Here is a 27108-nt window from a genome sequence, read left to right as displayed (position 1 = left end):
GCTTAGGCAGCCACGTTACACCAAGAGATAGGGATGGCCACCTATTGAGGATGTAGGAAGAAGAGAATAGAAGCAGGGTGGGTCTCTAATCCCAGGAAGACCACACCCGCTCAGTGAATCTCTCTAGTCAAGAGAAGGTGCCCTTGTCTCTTGCTAAGTCTCTGCCTATTTTGTAATGTCCTGTCTGCCATGACCAACTGCAATCCTACCTGAGCCCTCCCGCTCCCTACCAAGGCTGAGTTGGTCCTTATGATGGTTACAGATACTTTCGGTGTTAAAACACAACACAGCATAAGTGCTCTGGAAACTGAAATCACAAATGTTGCCGAGGACACCGGATTTGCTGACCCTGACACAATGGAGGATGAAGGCTACTGGCGCTGGAACGGCAGGCCTGCAAGGCTCAGGCAGCGTGAGGCTGGGGGGAGTGAAGAAGGTGAGCAGCTGGGCTGAGAGAATGCGGGGCAGGACAGCAGACACCAAAGGAGAGCGAGGTTCGGGGACACCACAGGCCCCGGTGTGTCGCTCCTTTCTTCTTGGCTGGGCCACGGGAAATCCTTCTACATCTGGTTAAACATGAACAGATTTCACCTGTTTTATTAATCTGGGGATTCCAGTCTGGGCTTTTCTTGGAACATCCCTGTTTTGCATGAAATTCTGCTTCCTAGTTACATGGATAGCGTGACCCTGCAGTTGCCGTGGGGACTGCACACTGGACCTCTGGGGAGCCTCGGCCTGGCCTGCCCTGGCAACCTGAGGTGCTTGGTCCAGGGGGCCGCTCACCACCCAGATTCCATGAAGCCAAGGCTGGGCACTGCCATTTGAGTGGGCCTTCTGGTAAGGGCTAGTGTTGGGCAGGAATGTCCTCCTGTGTGGTCCTCCCCCATCAGCCCCCTGACACTCTAAAAGGACATCAGGATCAAAGAGGAGAAGTGAGGAAAACTAGGAAGGAGAGAGGGGGTCCTGGAACCCCGGAGAGAGCCAGCTCGCCGCACAGGTCCTGTGTTGGAGTCCTGATCCTGGATGCAGTAGGGTCAGGTGGGTGCCTAACCAGAGATACTTGGTCATGGGACCACCCCCCTCATGAATTGGCTAATGCCTCCATTGAGGGAGTGGGGTCATTATCAGAAGTAAGCCCCAAAAAGGCCGAGTTCAGGCCCCTCTCCCCCACCCTCCCTGCTGTGCCCTTCCACCACAGGTGACAGTGGCAGCTCTTTGGACTTGCAGCCTTCAGACCTGGGAGCCAATAGGTCTCTATGCATTATACAATAGGCATCCCAGGGCCTTCTGCTGTAGCAGAAGGCAAAGCAAGATGCTGTCCCTGCCTTGTAGGGAGCTGCAGATATGTGGCAGGTGAGGCAGGTTTAGCCATCAAGAACCTTCCATGGGAAAAGGTTACATAGCTGTGCTAAGTATACTACAGAGCCCAACACAGGGGTATGACCACTTGAAGCCAAAACACCTGCTGAGAATTCAGATGTTCTCAAAATTCTACCCAAACTGTACAAGGGAGGATGGTCTTCCACATACACTTTGGACCGGGACCTCCAAAACTGTGACTGAAATAAACATTTTTATCTTTATAAAGTTTTCCTCAAAGCACTGATTACAGTGGTGGAAGGCTGATGGACACACAGTGGTGTAAACACCTGGCTGCATTTCTAACTCCTCTAAATTAGATGTTGGGGTGTCAGTCCTTCCTGTTGGGGTGCAGGGCCTCGGGGGGGGGGGGGGAGACTTGTTCCTGCCAAAGGCTGCTCACAGGAAGAATGAATGGTAGCTGGTTTTGTACCGCAGATGGTGACACACTTTATTAACCTAAAACCTGCCCCTCCTCTCCATGTGCTGGGTAAGATGTAGCTCCATGGTGATGGCTGGCAGAGGCCAGGCCCCCTCCAGGTTACTCAGGGAGGGGACAGTTGCGCTTCAGGACCAACAGCACTGGGTAAATAGCAGCAGTGTGTGCGGTGGCTGAGTGACCTGCCCCAATCATGCTTTCCCCTAGGGTGACACTGCTCCCTCCAGACTCAGGGCTCAGGCCCGGTCTCCCTCCCTCTCCCTGTGGCCAGGCATGGAAGCGTGTCCTGGTACCCATGTGGGCCCAGGGGAAACGGGCAATGCTGATGCAGAGCCCAAGGAGCAAGAGCCCTGTTCTCTCGGCCCACCGCCTCCCTGGAGAGCGGCTCTTCCATGACCCAGGTGCAGGGTGAAAGGCCAAATGGCAGTGTGTGGAATCAGAGCGGGCTGGTGTCCACTCCAGGACATCGGGCTGGCGCTGACTGGAGGCTGCTCCTTCTGAATACAAGATGCTGGCTCTTCTGTCCTCTCGGTGGTGAGCAGCAAGACGTCCAGGACGTGCCCTTGAACTTGGAGTAGTGCAGTGTTGATCCCTCCCCTCTCTGCCTCCATCCAGGGCCCAGGCAGGCTCCTCACCAGCACTTTCCAGGAGGGCACCCCAGCCACTGTCCTCTGTCCTCTTCTCCTTATGCTGCCAACTTCTGACTCTTGAGGAGCAACGAGACAGTTCACTCCCTGTTGATGGTAAGGGATGTCCACTGGGTGGCCATGATGTCAGCACTCAGGAGATGCCTTCCCAGGCTGGTCTTCCCAGCAGCTGAAGGTCAGAGGAGACTATTTCAAGAGAGGCTATGCCAACCCAGGGAGGCCAACATTATGATGACAACTGGACTGGTCTGCTGTGCATTTGTGCTGTCCTACAGTCACTCAGCCTCAGCTCCCTGATGCTGGGAGGGGAAGAAGGGTCACCAACTCAGGGCCACCCAAATATTTTCCAGGCCATGTGTGGTCAGCAGCAGAGGTGGGCAGGGCCTGAAGGGCAGCCGGGCCTCTTCTAGCAACACAGTCTGCCTTCCCCTGCATCATTTCTGAAGGGTGGAAAGTTCAGGCTGTGAGCTCTGGTGGCAATCTCCAGGGCTCACCCGTGGGTGGCTTCAGCCCGGCCCCACAGGCATGTGAGGGCTGCGATGAGCACAGGTCACTCAGAGGAGGGGCCGGGGTCTGCACTGTGAGCACTTCAGAGGAAGCCTCTGCCATCCCCGAGAAAATCCCAAAGCTGCTGATCAAATTCTCTTGACAAGTTCCTGAAGCCCCCGCCTGGCCCCTGAGGCAGTCACTATGCACCTCCAGCGGCTGACCCAGGTGGGCGCACCTGGGCATGGGGTCATTGAGGACCCTGTGAGTCCATGAGAGGGCCAATAGGCCCTGGCCTGGCCTGCTGGGTGCCCGCCAGGGGCACGGACTGAGGTGTGGATGGCAGTGCATGGTGGGTGTGGTGGGCACAGTGGCCACAGCAGGCACGGCGGGCGCGGGCCCTCAGCCCTCCAGGGGCCCCTGCAGTTTCCCCACCAGGTGCTGGTAGGTCTCCCTCTCCGCCTGCCAGGAGTGGTACCTCTGCACGTGCGCCCGCCCCTGGGCCACGATCTCTCTCTCCAGTGCAGGATCACAGATGAGTCTCTTCGCCAGCTGCACAAACTCCTGCAGAAAAGAAAGGGGGGAAGAAGGGCGGGAGCCATCGTGAGGGGGGTTCACGAAGGTGCCCACGCTGCTTTCGCTCCAGTTCTCCCTCCCGCCTGCCACGCCACCCTGGAGAAAAAGACCTTCAGGAAGGACCGGAGTTAACGCCAAACATTTGGATTAAGGGAAAAAAATGTGTGCTGGGCACAGAGGCACACACCTGTAATCCCAGTGACTAGGAGGCTGAGGCAGGAGGATTGCAAGTTCAAAGTCAGCCTCAGCAACTTAGTGAGGCCCTGAACAACTCAGTGAGACCCCATCTGAAAATAAAACATCAAAAGTGCTGGGCATGTGGCTCAGTGGTGCAATCCCTAGTCCCCCCAAAAAAGGGAAGAAATGTGTACACACCTATCTGTATAAAATGCCTGCACACATGCACGTGCATACATATTACACACATGTGTGCAACATGTGCAGGGACACACGTCTACATACACCTATGCACCCACCTGCACACACACACGCATGCACACATCCGTGCCAAGGTGAGAGTCCCAGGAAATGCTGGAGCATGGGCTACGCTTCATCCCTTTCTTCCCCAAACCAGCGAAACCTGCTGCTCTCCCTGAGGTCTCAGGAGCTGTGATGCCCATCTGATCTCAGCCTGCTATACAAACATGGCCTTCCCAGGCTCCGAGCTGCACACACTGGACACAGAACCTCCAGGCTGCTGCCCTGCTTGTGTCCCAGGCCCCGAGGGGCTCCCCTGGGCTCAGACAGTGTCTTCCCACCAAGGGTCAGTGGCACCTGATGTAAGGGAGCTCTAAGGTTCAAGGCCAGATTTGGGTTCAAATTCTGCACAGCTTCTCCCTGCTGTGTGGCTTGGGCATGCTGGTTCACCTCTCTGAGTCCTACACTGTGGCTCATCTGTGAAGAGACACAGGACACGGGATGGGCCACACCGCCTGCATGAGGAAGGCAGGGAGAGGCAGAACCCAGAGGATCCTGCGGGGCCAGGTCTGCTTTGGTTTAGGCCACACATATGCTCAGGCTTGTTACTCGTGCAGCTCACAGGCCTATGTGGGGATGGAAGGGCTCCTGTGGCCCAGCCTTCCTGTCAAAGCCCTCAGGACTCGCAGTAAGGGCTACTCTGGTGTTGAAGAGGATCCCTGCAGAGGAGGGGAAGGCCTGTTATTTATTACACTTGCTTGTAAATCACTAGCACAGCTCTCGAGCCAGGAGACACCACATGCCACATGCCATATGCCACCTCCACATCTCAGTACCCACCTACAGATGAGGGGACGGCAGAGTCTCCAGCCAGGGCTCTAAGAAGACTAAACGAGTCACTCTCCTCACCCCCCTGAGGCCACAGTGACTGAGATGAGCCTTCAATGCTTCGCTTCTAAAATAAGTGTCCACATAGTCTCAAAATTATTAACTAAACATCGAAGGCCTCTGATAGCTAGCAAATAAACAGCAGTATAGACGAGAGCAGAATCATATTCTTGTATATGATGTCGACGCTTTATGGTAAATTGGTATTCTCCTCACAATAAAACACAAGGGAGTCCTTCCCGCCTGGTAGTCCGAGGCAGTGGACGGGGCTTTTGCTGTGGCTGGAACACCACTTACGATGCAGCTCGGAGCTTTGATTTATCTTGGGCTGAAACCCACCCCCTGCTTATCATAGCTGCAGAATGTGAGGCCACTTTACAGCAGCATCCGAACAACAGTTTCCAGGGTAAAGTTGCAATAAAATACTTTTTTTTTTTTTCTTTTTTTAGCAAGCAAGCATGGAAAGACGACTTTACCAGAGCAGGAGAGATCCTGGATTGGCCCCATAAAGCCCTGGAGGAGGAGGAAAGGCAGGGGAGAGGTCGGGGACAGGGGAGGCTGGCTGAGCGTGGGTGGTCCTGCCTACTCCAAAATGGGTTAACCAGGCCAAAGGCGTCACCCTGACAGCAGGAGGTACCTCCAGACCCAGCCGGTGGACAGTAGAGACTCCCTGGACTCAGACTGTCCCTTGTGTCCACTAAGGGTCTGCTTCTCCTCCCCATGAAGACAGGTGAGTGGGGGACCTCTGCCCACCCACAGTGCCACCCACAGTGCCAGGAGCAATGCATCCAGCTCCAAGAAAAGCTTTGGGAAAGCATCCAGCCTCCACCCTAACCCTTGGGGTGCCCTGGGGAGCACCATGAGGGTGAGCACCCTATGGACAGATACTGGCCATGGCCAACACCAAAGACCAAGGAAAGTGTTGGGGTGCCATCCTAGACCATTCAGCCCCAGGCAGCTGTTCGGGACTGTCCCTGGGTGAGTGGCCCAGGCCAGACCAGCCAAGAGCCACCCGTGGAGTCCAGCCCAGAAGGCTCATCGTGTGGCTGTGAGATGATGAGGTGTGGCGGGCCTAAGTCACCAGGCTGTGCAGTTCTTGGCTACACAAGAATCAATCAGCCCTCCTTCTTCTTAGAGGAAAATAACAAGGTTCTTTTAGATGCTGCCTCTCTGTGATCTGGTCTGGTGAGAAGCTCTGACCCCAACTCCCAACTGTGCTGTTGTGGTCTACACAACACAGGTGACTCCAAATGACCCACCCCGTGATTGGAACATGGTGGGGCCTGAGACCTGCTTCCAACCAAGAGATGCTGGCCGAGGTCGGGGCTGCAACATCCTTGCCAGGGCTGGGCTGAGCAGGAAGGGCCCTGTATCCGCTGGCTGGGGAGGGGCTTCCTGAGCCCTTCTCAGAGCTGAGAGCAGTCCCCACCCAGCAGCCAGCAAGGGACTGGCCAACTCATCCCTGCAATCAGAAACCAAATCCACCTCAGCCAGAGGCTCAGGATGGAGGCATCCTGGGGACGGCTTCGTGAGATAAGACATCCTGAGCAGCGAGCCCAGGCCTGCCCCAGGAGCTGAGAGAGCAGAGCAGGCATCTGCAGCCATCAGCCTACAGTGATCCTGTCCAGTCTGCCCAAGGCAGACGCAGCGTATTCAGGCACTGAGCTAAGAGGTCCACACCTGCCTCTGGGAAATGCTGCCTGGTTCTAAGAAGACCCTGGGGACACTGTGCCCCTTACCTCTGGTGCATTCAGGCTGCCCCGATCGGCCAGTCTCCCCAATGGAGGAGGAGGCCACACTGTGAAGGCCAGGCTGGGACACTCAGAGACAGACTCAGCTGACATGAGACATCAGGCTGGCTGTCCAACTGGGCTCTAATGCAGAATGCCTCATAGAATAGACCAAGGCACTTCACAGGAGCAAAAACCTGCATGGAGAAGTCTACTCCTGTGGGTCATGGAAGCTCCAGCGTGGAGCTTGCCCCAGAGCCGATTCACTGACTGACAGGCGATTACTGAGACCAGAGGCTGTATAATGACCACACCTGAAATTCACTTATAAAAATCAGCTATAAGCAGCCAAGGTGCACAAACTGGAACAATTACAATCAAAACCGAACATGGAAATTCTAGCTCTGAAGAGAGAAAGCTATGGACACTCTTCCAGATTAGCACTGGGAACCCAACTGCCCCCAAGAGCACAGGTGAAGAGGGCCACGCCAACCCACCTGCTGAGTGGACACGAGCCTGGCTTCTAGCCGGTTACCCTGGCTTTTTGCCAAGAAAAGTTTAAATTCTGGATATTTATGAAAAGTACCCCATGTCAAATCCAGCAAGTAATTCAAATTAAAGGACACACCAGGCCCAACAAAACCCAAGTGTGGGCCACACTGAGCCCTAGTGTGCAAACCCTGGCTCAGGTAACACATGTGCCAGGTTGGAAACCATGCAGAAATAACCACCCAATTAGGAGCTGACCTTCCTGAGCAGTCCTCGGCTGCTAGTGGGTAAATTCCTCACCAAACCCTGTCCCCCAGCCTTTGCCAGGATCCATGGAGGACAAACAGGACTGGTTTCACACAGAGTAAGCAGAGGCTTAGTCAGTGGCCTTGGTTCCTAAGCTCTGTGCCCCCCCCCTCAACCCAGCCCCCATGTTCTGACTGGACAGGTGGGGGAGGTCCTGAACACTTGTGCCAAGAGCCACCGCCAGCGATCCTGAGCAAGTCACTCAGGCAGCAGATGACCTGTCTTATTTCCCAAAAATTATTTGGCCATAAAAATTGCTTTATTTTTTGGAAGCTGCAAGTGATAAAACTGGTACTCCAAGAATTGGCTCTCTAGGAGAGGGACATGTTTTTGCCTGAACCACTTTTCCTATACCTGACACCATCCTCTTGGTCATGTTTATGGCACTGACCAAATGGCCACCATTAACAGCAACCAGGAGTGGAGAGAACACATCTGATTCCCAACTGTCAGAGTGCCTGGGCCGTTCCCAAGGACTCCATGTGGCCATCCCCTGGAGGATTCGGCATAAGCCTCCCAGTCATCTCTCAGGGGGCAGCAGTAATGGGCAGGTTGGGGACAGCTGATGCTTGGTGACCCCCATACCATGGTTACATCAAAATAGCTGCTAGGGTCCCTGTAGGTGGCTGTGTCAGAGAAGCCAGCCCACCCCTGCATGCGCTGTCCCTCTCGCCTCAACTGTAGGGTGGAGTCTGAGAAGTGGGAGGCTGGACCCACCAGGACGTCCCCGTGGCTCTCCGACTGCGGACCCCATGCCTGACCACTGGGGGGGCTGCAGTGGACCCTGCCTGGTCACACTGAGCCAGAAACTTCCGGGCTCAGGTCCTTCATGGAACAATGCTGACCTTGTATCCAACAGGGCATCACACAGACCTGGTGCCTGGATGGGACAGCAGGAGTGATGGACGCGCAGGACCCTGGCTGCTGAGAGGAGGCGAGGAGGCAGGGAAGGAGCCCTGGGGAGAGGACTGGTCCGCCTCACTCACTGTCCACCTCGGTGTGGCCAAGCTCCTTAGCACTTCTTTAACTAAGAGCACAGGCCTTGGGTGGGGGGAGTGTCCAGGCAGAACCTAGTAATGACAACCAGCCACTGCAGGGCCCTGCACCTGTGTGACCGTGTTCTGGAGGCAGGTGTGGGCCTCTGCAGGATGTGGTGTGTACGTGCCTCTCCTACGCCATCTCCAGCGGGCTCTAGGGCAGCCCCAGGACAGCTGTCCGCATTGCTGAATCCGATGCATGGGCAGTCCCTGGAAGCAGCGGCCACACACGGTCACACCAGCTCGGCCAGAGTCATGCCAGTGAGCACTGGCCCCAGAGGCGCTAAAGTCAAACGTTTTCTCCGTGCCTTTGGATCTAGAATCACAGGCGGTGACCTGGGACGCAGTGCTGTTCCTAGGACCCCCAACAGAGACAGACGCACCTGCCACGGCAACGATGGTCACCAAGTGGCAGAAGCTGGGACACCCTCCAACCTCTGCTGCCTCTGAGCAGGGAGCAGAGACGGCATGGCCACCGCTCAGTGGTGGAACCAGGGGCCAGAGGGTGCACTAAACAGGACAGTTCTGCCTCTGTGCTTGTCACTTGCTCCTGCTCGCTCCGGCTCCAGATGTGCCAGCCATGATTTCCCTGGTGCTGCTCCAGAGTGCTCAGGAAGGAAGGGGACAGGTAGGGAGGGAAGAGGAGAGGGTGAGGGAGTGCAGGGAGAGGAGGCGGCAGGGTTGAAGCAGGGGGAGGGAGGCCTGCAGGGGGAGGGAGGCCTGCAGTGGGAGTCTTGGGGAGTGGCAGGGGGCTTCAGCTAGGCCTGGAAATTAACAGAGGCAGAGGGGCTGGGCTGAGCAGGTGGCTGCCACCCTGCCCCGGCAGGCTCCTGAGGGGCGTCTCCCTGCTGTAAGGCCAAGGGAGGTGGTCACAGCCCACAGGCCAGCATGGAGCCATCTGCAGCCCCTATCCTGCTGCTGGCCACCAGCCTTGCTCACAGCAATGTCTACAAAGCCCCCGATGGATGGACAGCACAAGGAACTCTCACTCTCCCTGACATAGCCACCAGCTGTGCTCCCAGGTCACACTCACAGGATGTCATGGCACAATGGCCACCCTAATGTAATGTGAGCCTCCTGATGGTCATGGACTTACTTCACCTGCCTGGCTGCCCTCTGCCTCAGACTTCCAGAGAACCTTCCCACAGGCCACACATGATGCCCTCAGGTGGGCTGGTGGGTGGGTAATGAGGACAGCGGCTGGGCCTCTGTAGAGGTGAGAGGAGCAGCTCTTCCACCCCAGCTCTGAGGACGGCTTGGCTCCCAAGGAGGAGAGGGGAGGAGGGCAGGGTACCCACCAGGAGGATGAAGAAGGGGAGGAGGAGGAGGGAGGGGGTGGGCTGAGGAAGGAAGAGCCCTGCATTTCTGCTGATAGTCTAAGTACCAGTGAGGTCCCCTTAGGGGTCCTGGCCTCATCTAGCACAGGCACCTGTGATCAGGATGCAACTTCAAACAGAGCTGGTCAGGCATGGTGACCAGACCTAATAGAGGCCAGGGGCAAAATGCCTGCTGCTATCCACTCCTTTGAAAAGCAAGCAGTTAAGCTGCATTTGTGTGCACACTGCATGGCCACCACCAAGCTCAGCAATAGCCCTGCTGCCCACAGGGTGGCTTTGACACCCAGGCGCCATCGCCTCCTCCTGGGCATTGGGACAGCTGCACAGGATCTGCCAGAGTCCCCGTCCCGGGACATTGAGCAAGGGCCTGCCCTAGGGAGCCCAGATCTGCCAGGAGGCAGGGCCCAGGGAGAAGCACGAGCACAGTCCCAAATGGTCACAGTGGGTGAGGGAACATAGTACCGTGAGGAACAGGGTGGGGCCCCGCTGCAATAGGCCAAGAGGGAGCCAGCTTGGGGACCACAGGGCAGGATATCTGAGGTCCTGGGCAGAGGAGGGAGAAGCAGGGCCACATGAAAGTCCATCTAGGAGGCCCACTGCCTCCTCAGTGCCCTGGAAAGCCCAGAGGGTACAAGGCCTTCGGCTGCTGGGGACCCTGCATGGGCTGGGATGGAGGAGGCTGCTGAAAGAGCCCAAATGAGACTGGGGCAGTGCCTTGGAGTGTGTGTGTGTGGCGGGGGGGACACTGGAGAGACAGAGTCCACTTTATTTTGGAGACAAAACTGGCAAGAAGTAGGGCCAGAGGTAAAGAGGCAGGTGGAGGGTGGGAGGCCCTGGACAGTACCCAGGGCTGCTGGCTGGCTCCACCATCTCCAGCAGCATCACCCTGGCTGCAGCCCGGGGTGTCCTCTCAGGCCGCCTGCCCAACTTCCTCAAGTGCTAGCAGTTGAGGTGCTTCTTTCTGAGGTCCAGGAGTCAGGGAAAGCCTGCTGGGCTGGTCCACAGGCAGCTCATGGGGCTGTGATTCCAGCAGGTGGAAGGAGAGGATGTCCTGCTGGCCTGGGTGTGCTTGGGGGCTACTGAGGGACCTGTGGAGCTTTTTGGATCACTCTGGGTCTCACCCAGCTGCTCCTCAAGTCACAAGTCCAGCTGAATGCACTGGCCACGCTCAGAGCAGGGGCTCAGCCAGGCTGGGGGAGCTGCCTTGCAGCCCCAGAGTGGGGAGGGGGGCGGAGGCCCCGGGTGTCCTCAGTGGGAGGAACACACTTCCTCTCTCCCTCAAAGTCAAGAGCACTGCAGAGGAGCAGGGTTCCCCTGCCCCACTGGAGGGCCAGGGCCACATGCAGCTCCAGGCCTGGCACTAGCCACACAGGGCCAGGCCCCTGCTCAACTCACAGTGGGGGACAGCCTCCCTTCACTGGGGCAAGAGCCCCACCTGGTGGCTCAGCCCTGTTACAGCTTCGCCTCAAGGACCATCAGAGGGACAAGCAAAAGACAGGAACTTAGAAAGGATGAGTCCCTTCTCCTGAGAATGAAGACAAGCAAGCAGTGAGAGGATCCGCTTTGAGGACTCTTGGGTGGAAAAGTGCCACCTCTCCTACCTAAAGGAGAGGGGAGGAGGAGGGAGGTGGAGAACACGGGAGAGAGAGAGACAGAGAGAGAAGTGGAGGGTAGGGGAAGGAGGAGGCAGAGCGATACAGAGAAACTGAGGAAGAGACAGAGGAATGGACTCAGGAAGAGGCAGAAGGAAAGGGAGAGGCTGAGGCCGAGCCACAGAGGGCAGGCAGGGTGGGGACAGTAGGCTGCTCCAGGTGACCGAGTGCAGCTCTGGAATCAAACTCCTGGGGATTGGGCTGGGCGGGCGGCTCTAAGACAGTGGCCCAGGGCTCGGGACTTGCCCTCTCTGGCTGTCGTGAAGACAAGGCAGCATGCTGGCAAGGGGCCAGCACACAGGAAGGCCAGCTGCGGCCCCTGCCCAGACGGCCCTGGAGCCCCTCTGTGCGACACTGCAGCTGCCGCTCATCACCAGCCAGGGCTTCTGAACACCTGGGAGGTGGCCTGTGTGCCTGAGAAAGGGCACTCTTCCTCATTATTTTTAACAGATTTAAAATTTTAAACCTGTACTTATTCAGTTACTCAAAAATTTTATGCATTTGGAACAACCTGGAGAGGCAAATCTATTTTTTAGGCATAGATCCTCCCGAGCTAGATGCAGACCAAGTTTTCAATAAGAACCTAATCTCCAAATTGAGCTGTGCTGGAGTGCCAAGCATGCACAGCACTGCAGAGGCTTAGTGGGAACAAAGAATGTGGGTTCTAATAGTGTTGATGTCACTTCTAGCTGAGATGATGCAAGTTCAAATAGGCTGAGTTAAATCAAGTGTATTACGAAAATAGAATTCTTCTATTTCTTTTTTTCTTAAATATGGCTACTATAAAAACGTGACTGGTGTCCTTGGCTGCCCTCTTGTCCACTGGACGGACCACTCATGCCACTGGCCCAGCACCTGATTGCACACTCCAGGCAGGCTCCCCACCCATGGGTCAAGTTCAGCTGTCCTTTGCACTCTCGAGCTTGCTGGGTTTACCCAAGAAGCAATATGGCCATCGGACTTGCAAATCCATGCAAACGCGTTTTGGATTAACTTCCAGCGTGGGCCACGTTGTCTGGAGCTTCTTTTTGGGTTTCAGTGGAAATGCCATCCATATCTTGGAGACCATCACACCTGGGTTTTACCCTGATGAGGTCCCATCAGGTCCAGGCACTAGAAGGGTGCCTCTTTATCAGCGCAGCATTTAACTTCTGAGAATTACATGTTAGCTTAAGAGTTAACAGACGCAAGAAGGAAGTCCTATGTTATGTAATGTTGGCTGACCACCACCCAGTCCCCCAGGGACACTGTGATTTGAACGTGACATGGGACATTCTCGGGCTGGCACCTGCCTCTCATAGAACACAGCCTAGATGTTCTGACTGCACTGAGCACAAGCTGGCCATGTCCCCTGCTGCTCAGCACCAGGCTCAAGTGTGCTGCAGAAGATGGCCTCTGGCCCCTGTGGTTCCCCTCAAGGAAAGGATGAGCCTCTACAGCATGTGTTTCCTGTTATCCCTTCAAGACAGGTCATGGTCTCCATCTTCCAGACGAGGGGACGAGCACAGAATAAAAAGGGCTTCAGGGATCATTCAGATCTCAAGCAGGAAACTCCAGACCTGAGGCCGGCTCAGCCTGGTGGAGAGTTTGAGGCTATCTGTCCAACATGCCTCACATTTTCCAAACACTGAGCCACTGACTGTCAACGCCATTACTGTTTAAAGGAAAAAGAAATTATCTCTACTAAAAATCTCACATCACGGAAAGCAGTAAGGACAGTGGCTGGGACGCGGCAGGCGCGTACTCCATGAACGTCAATCTCTGCTTCATGACTATCCCCAGTTTTTCTATTCTTGTCTAAAACACAAACAGAATATCCCTGTAAAATAAGCTTGAGCTACCCATCTAGGTTCTGGCCCAGAGAATATGGATTCACAGTTTCTATTAAATGTCAAATGGATTTTAATTTTGAAGCTATTTAAAAAAAAAAACACAGGGAAATAGCGCAACTCTTTTCTTTTAAAAGGCAAAATCACAGGATTGTTGCAGTAACGGAAAATCAATGTTGAATAGGTTTGGAAGGCTTAGCTCATACTGAAGTTTTCCAGGGGTGAGGGGTGTAAAATAGAGACCATTCTATTCTTGCCACACTTGATTTTGTCTAACCATCAATTGTTTTAAAATTTTTTTAGTTTCTCTGGAGCGCCCAAAGCCCACTTCCCTCCATCCTGATTCCCTTTATCTTCATGCCAATAGCTGCCAGCCAGGGGGGCTCTTGGGTTCTGGCTGGAACAGGTCACTGTTAACACACTGTGTGCCAGGTCCTGCGCTGGTGCCGGCCTGGAGAGGCAGACCCAGAACACCCTGAAGGGGCACCTTCCCCCATGATGCAGGTGCAGAAGGAGCCCTGGGGGCTGCAGAAGAGAGAGTAGGGGAGGCCCTGGAGGGCAGAGTGGCAGGCAGGGCTGCCCAGGGCAGCTTGCTGACCGCTGCCAAACGTGTGGACATTCTCCAAGGGCAGCAGGACACCTAAGGGCACCCCAGGCAGGAACACCCTCCATCTGCACCTTTCAGCTTTAGGTAGTCGACTCCCCTTCCCACACAGCTCACACTCAGATCTCCGGCAGTTCCTAGAGCAAGCAAGGGTCCAGAGGGGCTTCAGGAGAAAGGAAATATGTGGTTTGTCTCCAGCAGGGCCCCATAGCGCCCCCAGTGATCTCCCTCACCTCCAGGGAGGCCCGTGTTCTTCCTTGAAGCTCTTTCTGGGTTCCTGCGCGGTCACCGTCCTTTCTTGGCGTCCAGCCCTATAGGCAGGACCACATTCTTCCTTGCTTGTAGCCTGCTGCCCTGGCATGACACATGCTGTTCCCAGGCCTGCCTCCTGGGCCCCTTCTCCAGCACAGCAGGACAAGCTGATGCCAAGGAGGGCTTCACATGACACGCACTTGTGGCCTCGAGGTTTCTGAAGGTCAAGGTGCAGCCGTGGCTGAGCCAGCCTCAGCTCCTGGCCTCACGGGACTGAAACCAAGGAGTTGGCTCCATCCCTGGAGGAGCAGGCCCTAGAGCCCACAGGCTGTCGGCAGGGTGCAGCTCCTGACTGTGGGACGGACAAGCTTGCTCTTGCTGGCTGTTGACTGGGAGCTGCTTCTGGCTCCTAGAGGCTGCCCAGGGCTCCTCTCCATGGGCTCTCACAGGCCCTGGCCCTCCCAGTCCCTCCCAACTCCTGCTCTGACCTCTAGACCTGCACTTAGAGGTGAGTCTCCTTTATATTCTTGATCAAGGCATAAAAGCTAAAGCGGAACCTGTAACTCTAGATTTAGCAAGAGTCTAAAGAGCATGTATGGCTGTATATGTTATTATTTATATTATACAAATTATATGTATTTATAATTATATATACAAAGCACTTACAAGGTCACCAGCAGCCCTCACAAGGCCCAGCCTCTCCAGGGCCACTGCCTCCTGCTTCTGCTCCACCCGGCTTCCACTTAGGAGAGTTTAAAGTGGCACTAGAGAGGAACTGGGCACTGTTATTTTGGAAGATGGGGGTGGTCAGTTTGCCAGCATGCAGTGCTGGGCCTCTGCTGGTTTCGGGAGAACTGGGCTGCGGTAAAAAGCAGCAAGCCTGTGTCTGTGGCATGGGCAGGCGAGCGCAGGCCACACTCCACCCATGACCAGCCCCTAGTTGTTACCGCTGAGAGGGAGGAGCCCAGCACATTCATGCCTGTCAGGCAGGCCAGAACCCCCCACCTGCTGTGTCTCCCACCCCGAACACAGCTATGGTGTCCCCTCCGCTAGGCACCAGAGGGCTCTTGGCCCTGCAGTCCTTTAGCCCTGAAGCTCATTGGTTGCCAGTTTGTGCTGGAGCCTGTGACCCTGCATGCTGGGGGCAAGAAGCGGGATCTGGGGACAAGATCTGGTGTTAGAGAAAGGGACAGCTATCTGGGACCAGACCCTGCAACAAGGTACTTGGAAAAACGAATATCCTTAAGTTATTGTCACTTCTAGAACAACTTCCTATTTTTCTGAAACTAGCATGTGCTTTGACAGTCAGGAGCAGCACCTGGTTTTTAAAAGCACAGACGTAAAGAACGAAGCTTGCATCCATTTCCCCCCAGACGGCAAATCCCTCCTTTCCCCCCATGCCTGAGCCTGCCAGGCTCTGACCCCACGCCAGGCCCCGTGTGTCACCTCCCTGGGCCCTGCGACAACTCTAAGAGGCAGGCGTTGTCCTCCGTTTCACTGGTCCCAATGAGAAAGTGGTTCTTGGAGATTGGGCCACGGGGCCAGAGTCCTAGGCCTGAACAGGAACCCAGGGTTGGCAGGCAGGTGACCCCCAGGGCTTACTTGCGGACCCAGCAGTAGTACTTGACCTGGGCAAAGCCCTCACACACCTCCTGGGTGGCGGGACGTGCCTGCACCCCAGCAGTCACAGGATAACCCACTGTGCCCTCCATTGGCTGCACAGCTTGGCTTTGTTTTCCGGTGCATACGTGTGTATGATCACACATGTAAGCACCCTGCATACGTGTTTTTGAGCAAGCATGTAAGCATCCTGCCTGCATTTACCTTTGTTTCAAGGGACTATAAGTGAGGGCACCCGGCCACCTTCTGAAAGCCATGGATGGGGCTCCACCAGTACGAGGTGCCTGAAGAGTGCCCAGCTTAGTAGCACAGAAACCAGGAGCACTGAAAGTGAGCTGGCCAGTACAAGCCCAGTCTAGCCACGTGGTGGCTGAGCCAGAAATGGAACCCAGTGGGCCCACTGCTTGAGCCTCCCTTATTCCCTCCAGTCACATCCCCACAGCTGCTCTGGTGGAAACAGGAGAAGCCACGTTGCACACAGGGCCCCTCCTGACCATGCCAGGGACACAGAGCTCCCGCAGACACAGAATCAAGAGCCACTCTCCACAAACGTGCATGGAAACTGTGCAGAGCTGATCGATGCAAGGCAATGGCTTTACCTGGGGATCAGAGAACAGCAGCCCAGTGACTCCGTGCTTCACCAGGGCGGCATTCCCAGGGATGTTCCTGGCCAACACAGGGACCTCCAGATCCATTGCCTGGGGAGACAGGAGGAGACACAGGGCATATCTTGAGAGTTGGGTGGTTGAGGGAGAGTAACTTCTCAGGTTAGCCAAGCCGCTGGCCATGGGCACAGTATGGACCTGCCTGCCAAAAAGACACCCCACTGCAGCCTGCACTTTCAAACTACATCTAAACTTTCAGAAGCCCTGGGAAATGGCACGCTGTCACAATCACGTCTGACACAATCACTATTCCAACGTCACAGAGCCAGCTAGGAGTTAGAGACAGCAAATGGTTAAGTCCTGGTGCCAGGGACTTGACTCTGGACAAACACGTGAGTCGTGACAGACACGCTCAACACCTCTTTGCCTTTGAACCCACTTGGGTCCAGTTTCCCTAGAGCTCTCCCATCTCACAGGTGGATGGAGGCTTCACATCAACCCTTCTGAACCCTCTGCTGCAGTCACCTCTTTCAGCAGTATGGCTGCTGCTCGCAGAGAGACTGCCTGTACTTCAGGGCCAGTCCAAGGAAACTCAGTGACCAGGGCTGCCTGGGAACAAAGGAAGCCCAAGTACAGAGGGGCAGATGTGGCACCCGTGTGGATGAATGGCTGAACTTGTGGGCAGCTCCAGTGCCATCCCTAGTCCCTCGACACGTTGCACTGAGCCAATGATCATGGCTTGGTCTGAGCACACCACTGACACATGCTCAGCATGTCGGATCTTACATCACTGAGCTGTGAGAGCCTCTCCTGGGTATGCAGGGGCATTTGGGGTGTAATTCTTTGATGCAAGAACTACCCAGTGCCTTGAAAAATACCCCTCTTCCCACAGCTCCCTGCACCCTAAACACATGCCAGTTACGTAAACCTAGCTGTGACCACTCAAGAGACCCATCACTTTCCAAAGTGGGCAGGGCATAATCCTGCCACAATGTACACACGAACATGCGCACTTTGAGACCTGTCAGTCAAACTGCCACAGCCACAGTTGTCTTGGAGACATTGCTGAGGGGTCTTCCCTCACTAGAGCCTGCAGGCTCAAGGTCAGGGGTTGAGCCCTTGCTGCCTCTGGCTGTGGAACTAAGCCTCCCTCCCTCCTCCCAGGTGGCAAACTGTGCTGGACAGGAGAGAGAGAGAGAGAGAGAGAGAGAGAGAGAGAGAGAGAGAGAGAGAGAGAGAAGGGGGCAGACACAGAGAAGAAGCAGTGTGTGAATTAGGAAGACAGGGATAGAAAATGGTTCTTGGTGTTCTTTTAATGCAATTCTACACAGAACTTGGGACTCGTCTCAGCTCAAACTTGGAAGGAGCTATGGTTTCAGGACTATTCACCCTGCTGCTGTGAACCCAGCCCACTGTCGGGGAGGAACGTGCTTTAGCAAGTGGCACTCTCACATGCTTCCATAGAGAAGCGAGCAGATTCTGACAGGTCAAAGATCACTTCCTTCAGATGCAACATGCCCACTCGGTGATGAGCCGCTGGGCTACTTGAATTGCCCCTAATGAAGCGCACCCCTATTCAGCCTCCACAATCAGTTCCATTCAGAACCCTTCGTCCAAAGGTTATTTTGGACTTTTCAAAAGGAACACAACATCAACATTTTAAGGCAGGCAGAATTGCCAACAGCTGCCTTTCCTTTGAAGTAAACGAGGTTTGACAGCAATTCATCTGCGATGAAGTGCTGTGTGTGCTAGTTATAAAATCATTCCCCGGCTCCGCTTTACCTTTTCTTAAGAAGTTGAAAAAAGTGTGTATTTCCATACAAAGGAGCAACTCAGCAGCCGCTGTAAGGGTGCATTCTAAGAATGTACATATTCAAAGCTAAAAGGAAGGGTGGACGGTGTTGTCCCCACGCTGCAGCTGAGAGCCCAGTGGTGCTGGTGTGATCGACAAGCACAGACCTGGGCGTGGACACCTGGCAGGAAAGAAGCCACTGCAGGTTCTCACTCTGTGCTCTCAAAGCCTCCCAGTGCCGATTCCTGGCCTCGGCATTTAGCTTCTACTGGCTCCCGAGTGTTTCTTCCCAAATGATGCCAGATTGGAAGAAAACATTAACTCTAATCATTTCTTAAATTTAGAGAGAGTATTTTCGTGTCCTACTTTATCATGTTGTCTGTAACTCTAACTGAAAATCATACCTTTTGTCAGTAAGTTTGGTGCAGGCCAAAGCATGTGCACTGTGGACAAGACACTAAGACAGTGGCCAGCTGTGGGATCACACAGGAGTGCACCCTGCAGGGTCCCTAGATGTGGGGAATCAGACTTGGCACCAACCCTGCAGGGTCCCTAGATGTGGGGAATCAGACTTGGCACCAGAGAAGGGAAAGCCCGTGCAGTGGGCATGTGCCAGAGCCATCTTGGGGACTCAGAGTGAAGCAGTTAAGCCGCTCTGGTCACATTCCCTTTCCCAGAAAACTCTCCAGTGACAAGGGATGCTTTAGGGGGTCAGGTTACAAAGAAGACACCAGACTGATGCCCTCTCACAGTGCACGCATTGCCCAGCAGAGCCCACCAGGACTTCCCGAGCAGAGCCTTCCTGCAGTGGTCTCAGCCCGGCAAACACAGGCAGCTCTGGCCGCTGCCTGCAGAGCTGTGATGGAGATGCACACATGGCCATGGCATGTCCCCAACACTAGACAGAGGACAGAGCCAACCGGAGTCCACCGCAACACTGTCCCCTCCCCTGCAGGGACAGGGTGCAACTCTTCTGCTCAGGACAGTGCGGCCAGAGGAGAGATGGCATAAAACAGGCTGCTTTTGAACAGCTCCGTGGCCTTCCTGGGAAGGGACCCAGAGGGTCGGGGGACAACACAGGCCACATCTATTTGTCTCTGCAGTTGGTGAGGGCGGTGGCCGTGGGCAATGGGATGACATTTTGGAGGTCCAGACTGAACTGCAAGGGGGCTTTAAACTCTGCAGGTCATGCTGCTTTGCTCTTTCAGCTTGGAGAGTGTTACTGACAAAGACATCACTGTCACAAGTGGGGGACCAAGGGACTGTCTCACCCCACGCTGAGACCCCTCACACGGTTACCTCTAGAATGGCGGCCGACATGCCCTCGGAGATAGAGCTGTTCACCAGAGCGAAGCAGTTCCTCAAGGCCGCATGCAGGTCCTCCCGCTGCATCTCCCCCATCAGCCGGACCCCGGCAGCCCTGAAACAGAGCAGGAGGGGCTGCATCCAGCTGGCCCAGGAGGGGCTGCTGGCCACAGCCCCCAAGGAGGGACATGTGGGTCAACGCTGGCAGTGCTGGTGGAGGCTTTGGAAAGGGAAGGACACCCTGGGGTGAGGAGGCACATTGGGCCACACCCGGGTGACAAGGGACTGAAACTCGGGCTTCCATTTAGGACCAGCTTCACTAGGGAGATACACGTTCTCAAACACAGAGAGTCAGACGGCTTTTGCCCTTTCCTGGGTAGGACCAGGAAAACAACACTTCTCTAATAATTCAACCTTTCCCCAAATGACTTTATGAACACTAATGAGGGGAAAATGAATAGCAATAAATAGCAGAAATATTAAAAGATAATTAAATACTACAAGATAATTAAATAATTGTATATAAGAAGATAATTGGGCTGGGAATATGGCTCAAGCGGTAGCGCGCTCGCCTGGCATGCGTGCAGCCCGGGTTCAATCCTCAGCACATACAAACAGAGATGTTGTGTCCGCCGAAAACTAAAAAAATAAATATTAAAATTCTCTCTCTCTCTCTTAAAAAAAAATATTTAAAAAAGATAATAAGTGGAAATATTAAAAGAGAGACATAGTGAAAGAGACACACAGCTTGTAGTCGTGGTCTGTTTTCTGACCAACTGTCACCCCCATCCTCATATGCGGGGTTGTCACCCCACAATCACCATCTTGAAGCTTCTCTCTCCCCTTCCACACTGTACCGTTTCCCTGCATTCCTCCAAACTCTTTTCAAGTTTTCCAATGAGGATTCCCAAGGGATCTCCCTGGCCATTCCCTGAAGACCAGTAAGACGGGCGTCTTACGTTCTTGGCCTATCAGTTTCCTTGCCTGGACAAGGGAGCCAAAAACAGGATCTCATAGGATCATGGGAGGATTAAAAGGCGTGACAGCAGCAAGGTGCTTGGCGCAGTGCCTGGGACTCCGGGGGAGAGAACTGTGCCTTTCACTAGCCACTTGGGCCCCTCGTGCAAAGTGCCTTTTCCCCTCCCTTACCTCTTGACCCTGGCTTTCACTTCCCTGGTGAACACGGGGTCAACCTGAAAAGAGAGAGACAGACCAATGAGTGCCAGACCCAGAGAATCAGGTGGTGGCAACACAGCCAGACTCCATTATCCCGAAAGGAAAACAATAAAGGAAACTATGTCCTGAGTCTGGCGATGAAGCAGTAAACATGGCGGCCAGTAAACATGGCGGCAGAAGGGACCCCAGGAGAGGAGGGGGGCGGTTATGCATCTCCTGCAGGAGGCAGACCCATGGGCAGGCATGGGAGCCCTCGGGTGACCTGAGGTCCTGGGAGGAGCAGCAGTGGCACCCCAAGCCCTGCAGTGAGGCTGCTTGCTACCAGTGCACGTGGAGATTGTCCTCAACTCCTGCAGAACGGGGACACCCTGAGCAGGCCTAGGGCAGGGCATCCAGGGGGTCCAGGAGCCCTCTGGAAACACAGTCTTAAAGGCAAGGACATGTCCATCCACTGTGGAATGAATGATCACCACGTGTTTATCTGCACAAGGGAGTGCCAGTCAGAAGGGACGGCTGGGCTGGGCTGTGGCCAGGGAAGCCTAGAAACATACACTAGCCAGACGGGAAAGGCCCCCAGGGTGCGGGCCCACTGTGTGAGACGCCCTACGCAAGCGCATCTGCAGAGGCAGGGAGCAGGCTGATAACCAGGGGGTGCCAAGGCACCACGTCAGGGGAGGAAAGGGAAGGTGACTAGTTAGTGGACACAGAACGTCCTTTTGGGGTGGAGAAAACAACCTGGAATGGGGGTGGGGTGCACAGCTGTGTGGATATACTTTGCGCTCTAAAATGTCATGCTTTATGGCATGTAAATGCCATCTGGAAAACTTAAAAAGCCAAGTGCAAACTTTGCAATTAGTCACAACCTAATATCCTCCAGTCTGGGTTTAATTCCTTTTTCCATCTGTCTGGAAGATGTCCTTTGGGACAGGCACTGTGCTTGTCCCAGCATGTCCCTGGAGACTGATATGTTTGTTAAATCAAGGCCAAAACGAGTAGCAGTATTTTCAAGCTGATCCACTATCCCCATAACTTTCACTCCTTGAAGGCAGGACCTGAGCTTTCAGCACTGCATAAGCATGCAGAGGCATTGTTCACGAGCTTCTCTGAACCTCTGTTTCCTCATCTGTGACATAAGAGCACCAGCTGCGGCCAGGGCTACTGAGCACTCAGCATTACAACGGTGTCCCTGCTTGGACCTGCACCTACCTCTGAAGAGCGCAGAGCCCACGGCTGCTCATTCAAGCCCTTCTGAGAACAGCAAGCATGAGTGTGTCAGGCCACACTGCCGAGACAACACTGCACAGGCGTGCAGGCTCACCAGGGCTCCACTTGGATTCTCTAGGTTGGGAAGGGCACAAGCACCCATGTGACCACCTCCAGGACAGTGTTTAAGACACCACATGAGTGGGCAGGACTTTCTGCAACTAGGCTTTGTGGTAGGTGACCTGCCCAGTGTGGCCTGAGGCAAGTGCTCTGAGCACAGTCAGGGCTGGCCACGGAGCAGGTAGACTTGGCGCACTTTTGACTTAACGGTATTTCCCACTTAACGGTTTGCAGGGAGGAGCAGCAGTGTAAGTCAAGGAGCTTGTATATAAACTAAATCAAAAAGTGTCCTTCCCAGGACCCTGAGTACCTGGGACTGCAAAGGGAAGGAAGCCACCAGGGTGGCCAAGGGATCACTGTGCCAAGGGAGCCAGCACCCCATTCCTGACCAGAATCCCCGTGATGCTGAGTGCGATGAGCTGTGCGGGTGGGTGGGCTCAGTGCAGCTGCCAGAGGGCCCTCCTCCCCCATCAGCCCACTCAGCACGAGGTGGCAGGACGTCCTTCCTCACCACATCGGCCCCACCTAACCACAGCTCTTCCCAACCCACCTGGAGGCTGCCATCCTGCCTCGACCGTCCCTCCACGAGTGGTCAACAGCACAACTTTAAAATAACTGAAAACATCTTAAGTTTATGCAAACCTGTCACCGAATCCTCGACATGGCCTCAGATCACAGGCCGAGAAGGGCGTGAGCAGAGCGCGAAGCATCTGCGTCTCCCTGGGGCTCGGAGGTGCTGGGAGTCGGCAGAACCAAGTTCTGTTCCCATTTATACCTCCAGTGGGAGGGGGGAACGGCAAGCCAGGCAGCTCTGAAGACTGGAGGCTGTCCCTCTGGCTCACCCCATGCTGCTTCCTGGAATCGTTCGTGCACTATCCTCTGGTAAGAAAATGCTTCGTGTGTGTGCTGGACCCCAGGTATTCCACTGAACCACTCTGGGCTGCCGGGCTCCCCACAAGGGTAAGTAATGTTAGGTTTATTGACACCCCTGGTGTCCCTACGTGTTGGACTCGACACTAATCAGTGTCAGGAAGCTCACAGTGACATAGCAGATCTCTAAAAAGTGTGGTCAGGAGGGAAATGGGCAGGGGACTGGCTACTCCCCTTTCCTACAGTCCTTGGGAGAGGACCTGAGCAGAGCCACCCTAGCTGTGAAGGGGGCACGCAGCCCATCCTACATGGCCCTGCTCACACTGCCCTACATCATATCCTGGAGTCACATGAGCATAGGAGCTCACAGGAGCCGTGAGCAGTAGAGTAGCCAGAGCTCCCCATCAAGTCCTCTAGCTTCTCCCTGGGGGGTGAACAGTGTGCTGGGGCCTGGGCAGCCCTGGCCGAGCACCACACCACCGGGAACTGCTGTGCCGGCCTGCCTCAGGGGTGGATGCATAAGGATGCAGAAGAAATTTAACGTTATTCCTAGAAAAACTCATGAGCAACTTGGTGTTTTCCGCCACTGTACGTGTTATAGTCAATGCTCTGCCTCTCACTGGATGCCAGACCTGGGATGAGCCCCGTGCTGAGCCCGCCACACACATCAACTCAGTCCTTGTCATAATCCCGCTATCATTGTCCCCTTCTACACATGAGGACACTAATGCTCAGAGAGGTCGTGTAACCTCACCAGGATTACACAGCTGCTGGAAGGACACTGGGCCGGTATGCAAATTCAGGCAGTGACTCTGACACCTGGATCCTTAAAACCAAGCTCTCCTGCATCTCCTGCCTCCCCGGCTTCTGCTCCAAGTGATTCATCAAACAGCTCATAGAAACCTCATGTGGCCCCAGGAACACCTCCCTACTCACCCACGGTTCGCCCTCTGTACCCAACTAAGTCCCAATCTCCCCAGCAAAGTCACCCATGTGCCCGTGACCTACTCATGCAGTGTCCGCACACCCTCTGTGCCTGGGGACATCCTCCAGGTGAACCAGCCCCAGCTCGCCCTACTGTCCAGCACCCATCCTGCTTCCTTTGTTCAGATGAGGACACTGTGACCCCAGCCTCCAGCAGAGACACAGCAAACCACCTATGAACGCCCTCCTGGCCCACAGGCTAACTTTCACATTCATATTTTACTTGTGATGACTTTTAGCTAGAAATCCCTCTTTTTAATTTTACTAGCACGCTTCGGCTCTCGAGATCACACATTCAGGGAAAGATGATTTGTCAAGGAAACAACTCCAGGCTTGTACGGCCTCCAAGTACCTGGTGCTTTAACTAGAATTTCACTGAAGGTCTAACAACATCGCTGAAGACGAAGCTACAAACTGCATTGAGTTTTTCTGGGTTTATCTTCCACATCAGTTCATTTTCAAATCTCTTAGGGAAGCCAAGTGGAACAAAACACAAGATAAAAAGGAAAGGAAGGGTGGATATTTTTATTTAATGAAAGCACATGTTATGAAATTTTTAAAGGCAAATTGTTGCAAGCAGCAGAGAAAATTCTCATTTCCTTCTTCCAAGTTTGTTTATTTCCTAGCAAAAATATATTGTTTCAGCTCCCAGGCTTCAGGGAAATAATCTTTGATATGAGAAGTTATTGTGGAAAGTCATTAAGCTGTCATGCCCAGACCAAGTGTGCTCCCTGCACTCCTCATCAAAGAGCCCAGGAACGCACTCACACAAGGTGCCCCTGCAAGCCGGAGCCGCACGCTCTGCGGAAATGGGTGAACTGAGATCAAAGGCGCGTTAATGGGAAACCCAAGCTGAGCTCAGAGCATCCTGCGTCCAGAGCCGCACCTCAGCCCCCAGAGCAGAAAGGGAGCATGGGCACCAACTGGCTTGGACTTGACCACCATGCGCCAGCCGCTGCCTCAGTCTCCCTCACTGGGACCTCACAGCAGATGGAGAGCAGATACTGCTGTCCTGGTCATCCTCGCTTTGTAGACAGGGCGATGGAGGCACAGGGTGGTTAAGTCACGAGCCCCCAGGCTCCGGGTGCTGCGACGTGCCTGTGACCCTCTACTAGCCGTAATGCTCACCACTGAGGAGCACTGCCCTAGAGGTAGCAGCGACTCATGCATTAGCTGATATGATACTAGGACCCAGCTTTCCGGAGAGCTCTTGCTAAGAAATAAACCTACGTAAGAAAGCTCTAAAAAATAAAATACATGACATTGGTGATTTTTTTTAAAGCAATCAAGAAACACTCAGGTTGCAATTTTGTGAGAAGAGCTGGTCGAGTAGATAAAAGCCAACGACAGACTGAGTGACGATATTCAAACGAGCGCCATGGGGACCAGGTGACTGCCTCTGGGCTGCCACAGGAAAGGTGGGTAAGAGGCCCAGGGAACAGGCTCCAGCCCCAGACTGCCCTCAGTGAGCTTCCTGCAGCTGGTCCTGCCTGCTTAGGTCTCTCCCAACTAGTGTGGGTTGCAGGCAGACAGACAGCAGGTCCATCCTGCCCACCGGGATACGTCAGGGGCCTGGAACAGGCACTCACTCCTGGGCGAGCCCTCAAAATAGCTGTGGATGTTAAATGACATAGATCTCCCGACCTAGACCCTGACCTACAGAGAGAGCCGTAGACCGGGATGGGGACGTGGTCACAACAGCACAGGACCAAGAAGCACACAAAGAAACCCAGCCTCCCCCAGCCTCCTCTGGGCCTCCATGTGGTGGGCGTGCCCCTGGAGGTGGCGGGTGCAGGAGAGAGAGTGCCACGAAGGTTTCCCTGCCGCCTGCCCAGGTCACTGCTGAGGACATGATCTTTCCATCTCCCTGATGGAGAAACCAAACAGCCACAGGATGCCGTAGTTGACCTAGAAAAGTACCCAGTCCTTGTCTTTGATTCTTAATGAGAACAGACACCTGTGCACACCTGGGAGTTTCTTTCCTTTTTGCTTCCGCTGCTCTGTGTTCCTGCCGCCCCTCTGGCCGGTGCCCGGCTGCCTCAGCATTCTTCCTCGCCTCTTCCCAAAGGAGAGGGCCTGGTGGGAGGAGCATCAGGTGCTAGTCCTCTCCTTCCATGGGGCAGGCTGTGTGACCAGAGCTGGGACATTCTGATGCCCTCTTCCTGGACCCTGAACCCTGGAGAGCAGGAAGCAGATGGAGCAGTGTCCCCGGTGCAGCCTTGAGCCAGGCTCTTCACCACCAGACACCGTGCCCCTCCGATTTGGGGATTACTGTCTACACCCAAGCCAGTTCCTCAGCACCCCAGTGCTCCTTAACAAGCTCCTGTATTCTCACAATCCCTTTTGCTGACCTTGGGCAAGAGGCGGCTCATTTCTGGTGCCCATGGTGAAGCCATATGTGTGAGCTGTACAATTTCTTCAAGGGGTTCGGCTCACATGGGCTCCGCATAAGGACAGACAGGACCCCGGATCACGGCAGTCATCCCCTAACAGGCTGGGCTCCTCTTTGTGACACAGGGTCTAACCAAGTTGATGTGCTTCTGCACAGAGGCACTGGATGTGACCTGGGAGGGTGAGGCCCGCCAAGAGCCTAGCTCAAGTCTTAAGAGCTCCTCCCTCACTGAGAGCCATGGCTGATGAAGAAGCATGCGGACCAGAGGAGAATGAGGGTGCACCACCTCAGATGCCCCAGATAACTGTGCACTTCAGAGGGCCCATCTGTGAAGGCCAGTCACTAAACTAAGAATTTAAGGCATCCCTAGAATTGACCTCTTGCCCCTTCTCCGACTGCCTCCAGATCATGAGCATGTGGGCCCCTGATGCTGTAGTACGTGTCCAAACTCAAATGTAAGATGATGTCCATCTCCTTTGCTCTGGATCCAGGCATGAGGTCAAACCGAAGGCCTGACTTGGAGGATTCAGAGTTCTGCAGCGACAGGGGGTGGGTTGGAGCTGAGAGCTCAGGGGAGGGCACCTGAAAGGGTCCTTCGGGAGCCAGGTGAGCCAGGGGGAGTCTCACAAGGAAGCAGCAAGTGTGCCTTCACACAGGCAATGTCCAGTGGGGTCTGGCACAAACAGACACCTGCCACACTACATGGCTCAAGCCACCCAGACCACACAGCAAATCGTGAAAGCAAATTTGAGGTGGAAATAGCACTCTGAAAAGGGACGTAGAAGGGCCGTTCTGGAAGCTTTGTCACGGTTGCCAAGGCCCCTGGGCCCATTTCTAAGCAGGCCTAGTGCACCTGGGGTGTACCTGACAGCAGGGTGCTTGCTAGGCCAGAACCTGGGACCCCAAAAGCTTCTTTAAACTATCAGAGTGCAGGAACCGCAAGAAATAAATGTTGTTTAGCTGACCTCCTTTCCGTTCCAGTGTGTGCGTGTG

At 54.6% G+C, this 27108-nt stretch overlaps 1 protein-coding gene across 4 annotated transcripts in view; it reads right to left on the bottom strand.

Annotated features, from left to right (window-relative positions):
* Window positions 1–1784: 1784 nt before the first annotated feature.
* The window catches only part of Glt1d1 (glycosyltransferase 1 domain containing 1), a 68125-nt gene continuing 42801 nt past the window's right edge, over window positions 1785–27108 (bottom strand). The window contains exons 9-13 of one of the 4 annotated variants that reach the window (XM_078039379.1): window positions 20520–20563; window positions 19365–19533; window positions 16268–16366; window positions 3410–3495; window positions 1785–2614 (exon numbers count right to left, since the gene is read on the bottom strand). In XM_078039379.1, the coding sequence (XP_077895505.1) occupies window positions 2572–2614; window positions 3410–3495; window positions 16268–16366; window positions 19365–19533; window positions 20520–20563 (441 nt within the window). In that variant the 3' untranslated portion in view covers window positions 1785–2571. Of the gene's footprint in view, window positions 3496–16267; window positions 16367–19364; window positions 19534–20519; window positions 20564–27108 lie in introns of all 4 variants that reach the window. The other 3 variants (XM_078039376.1, XM_078039378.1, XM_078039380.1) reach the window with 3 other exon arrangements.

The sequence above is a fragment of the Ictidomys tridecemlineatus genome, chromosome 2, assembly GCF_052094955.1.
Source record: "Ictidomys tridecemlineatus isolate mIctTri1 chromosome 2, mIctTri1.hap1, whole genome shotgun sequence".
Taxonomy (NCBI): domain Eukaryota; kingdom Metazoa; phylum Chordata; class Mammalia; order Rodentia; family Sciuridae; genus Ictidomys; species Ictidomys tridecemlineatus.
This window is presented reverse-complemented; position numbering and strand designations above follow the sequence as displayed.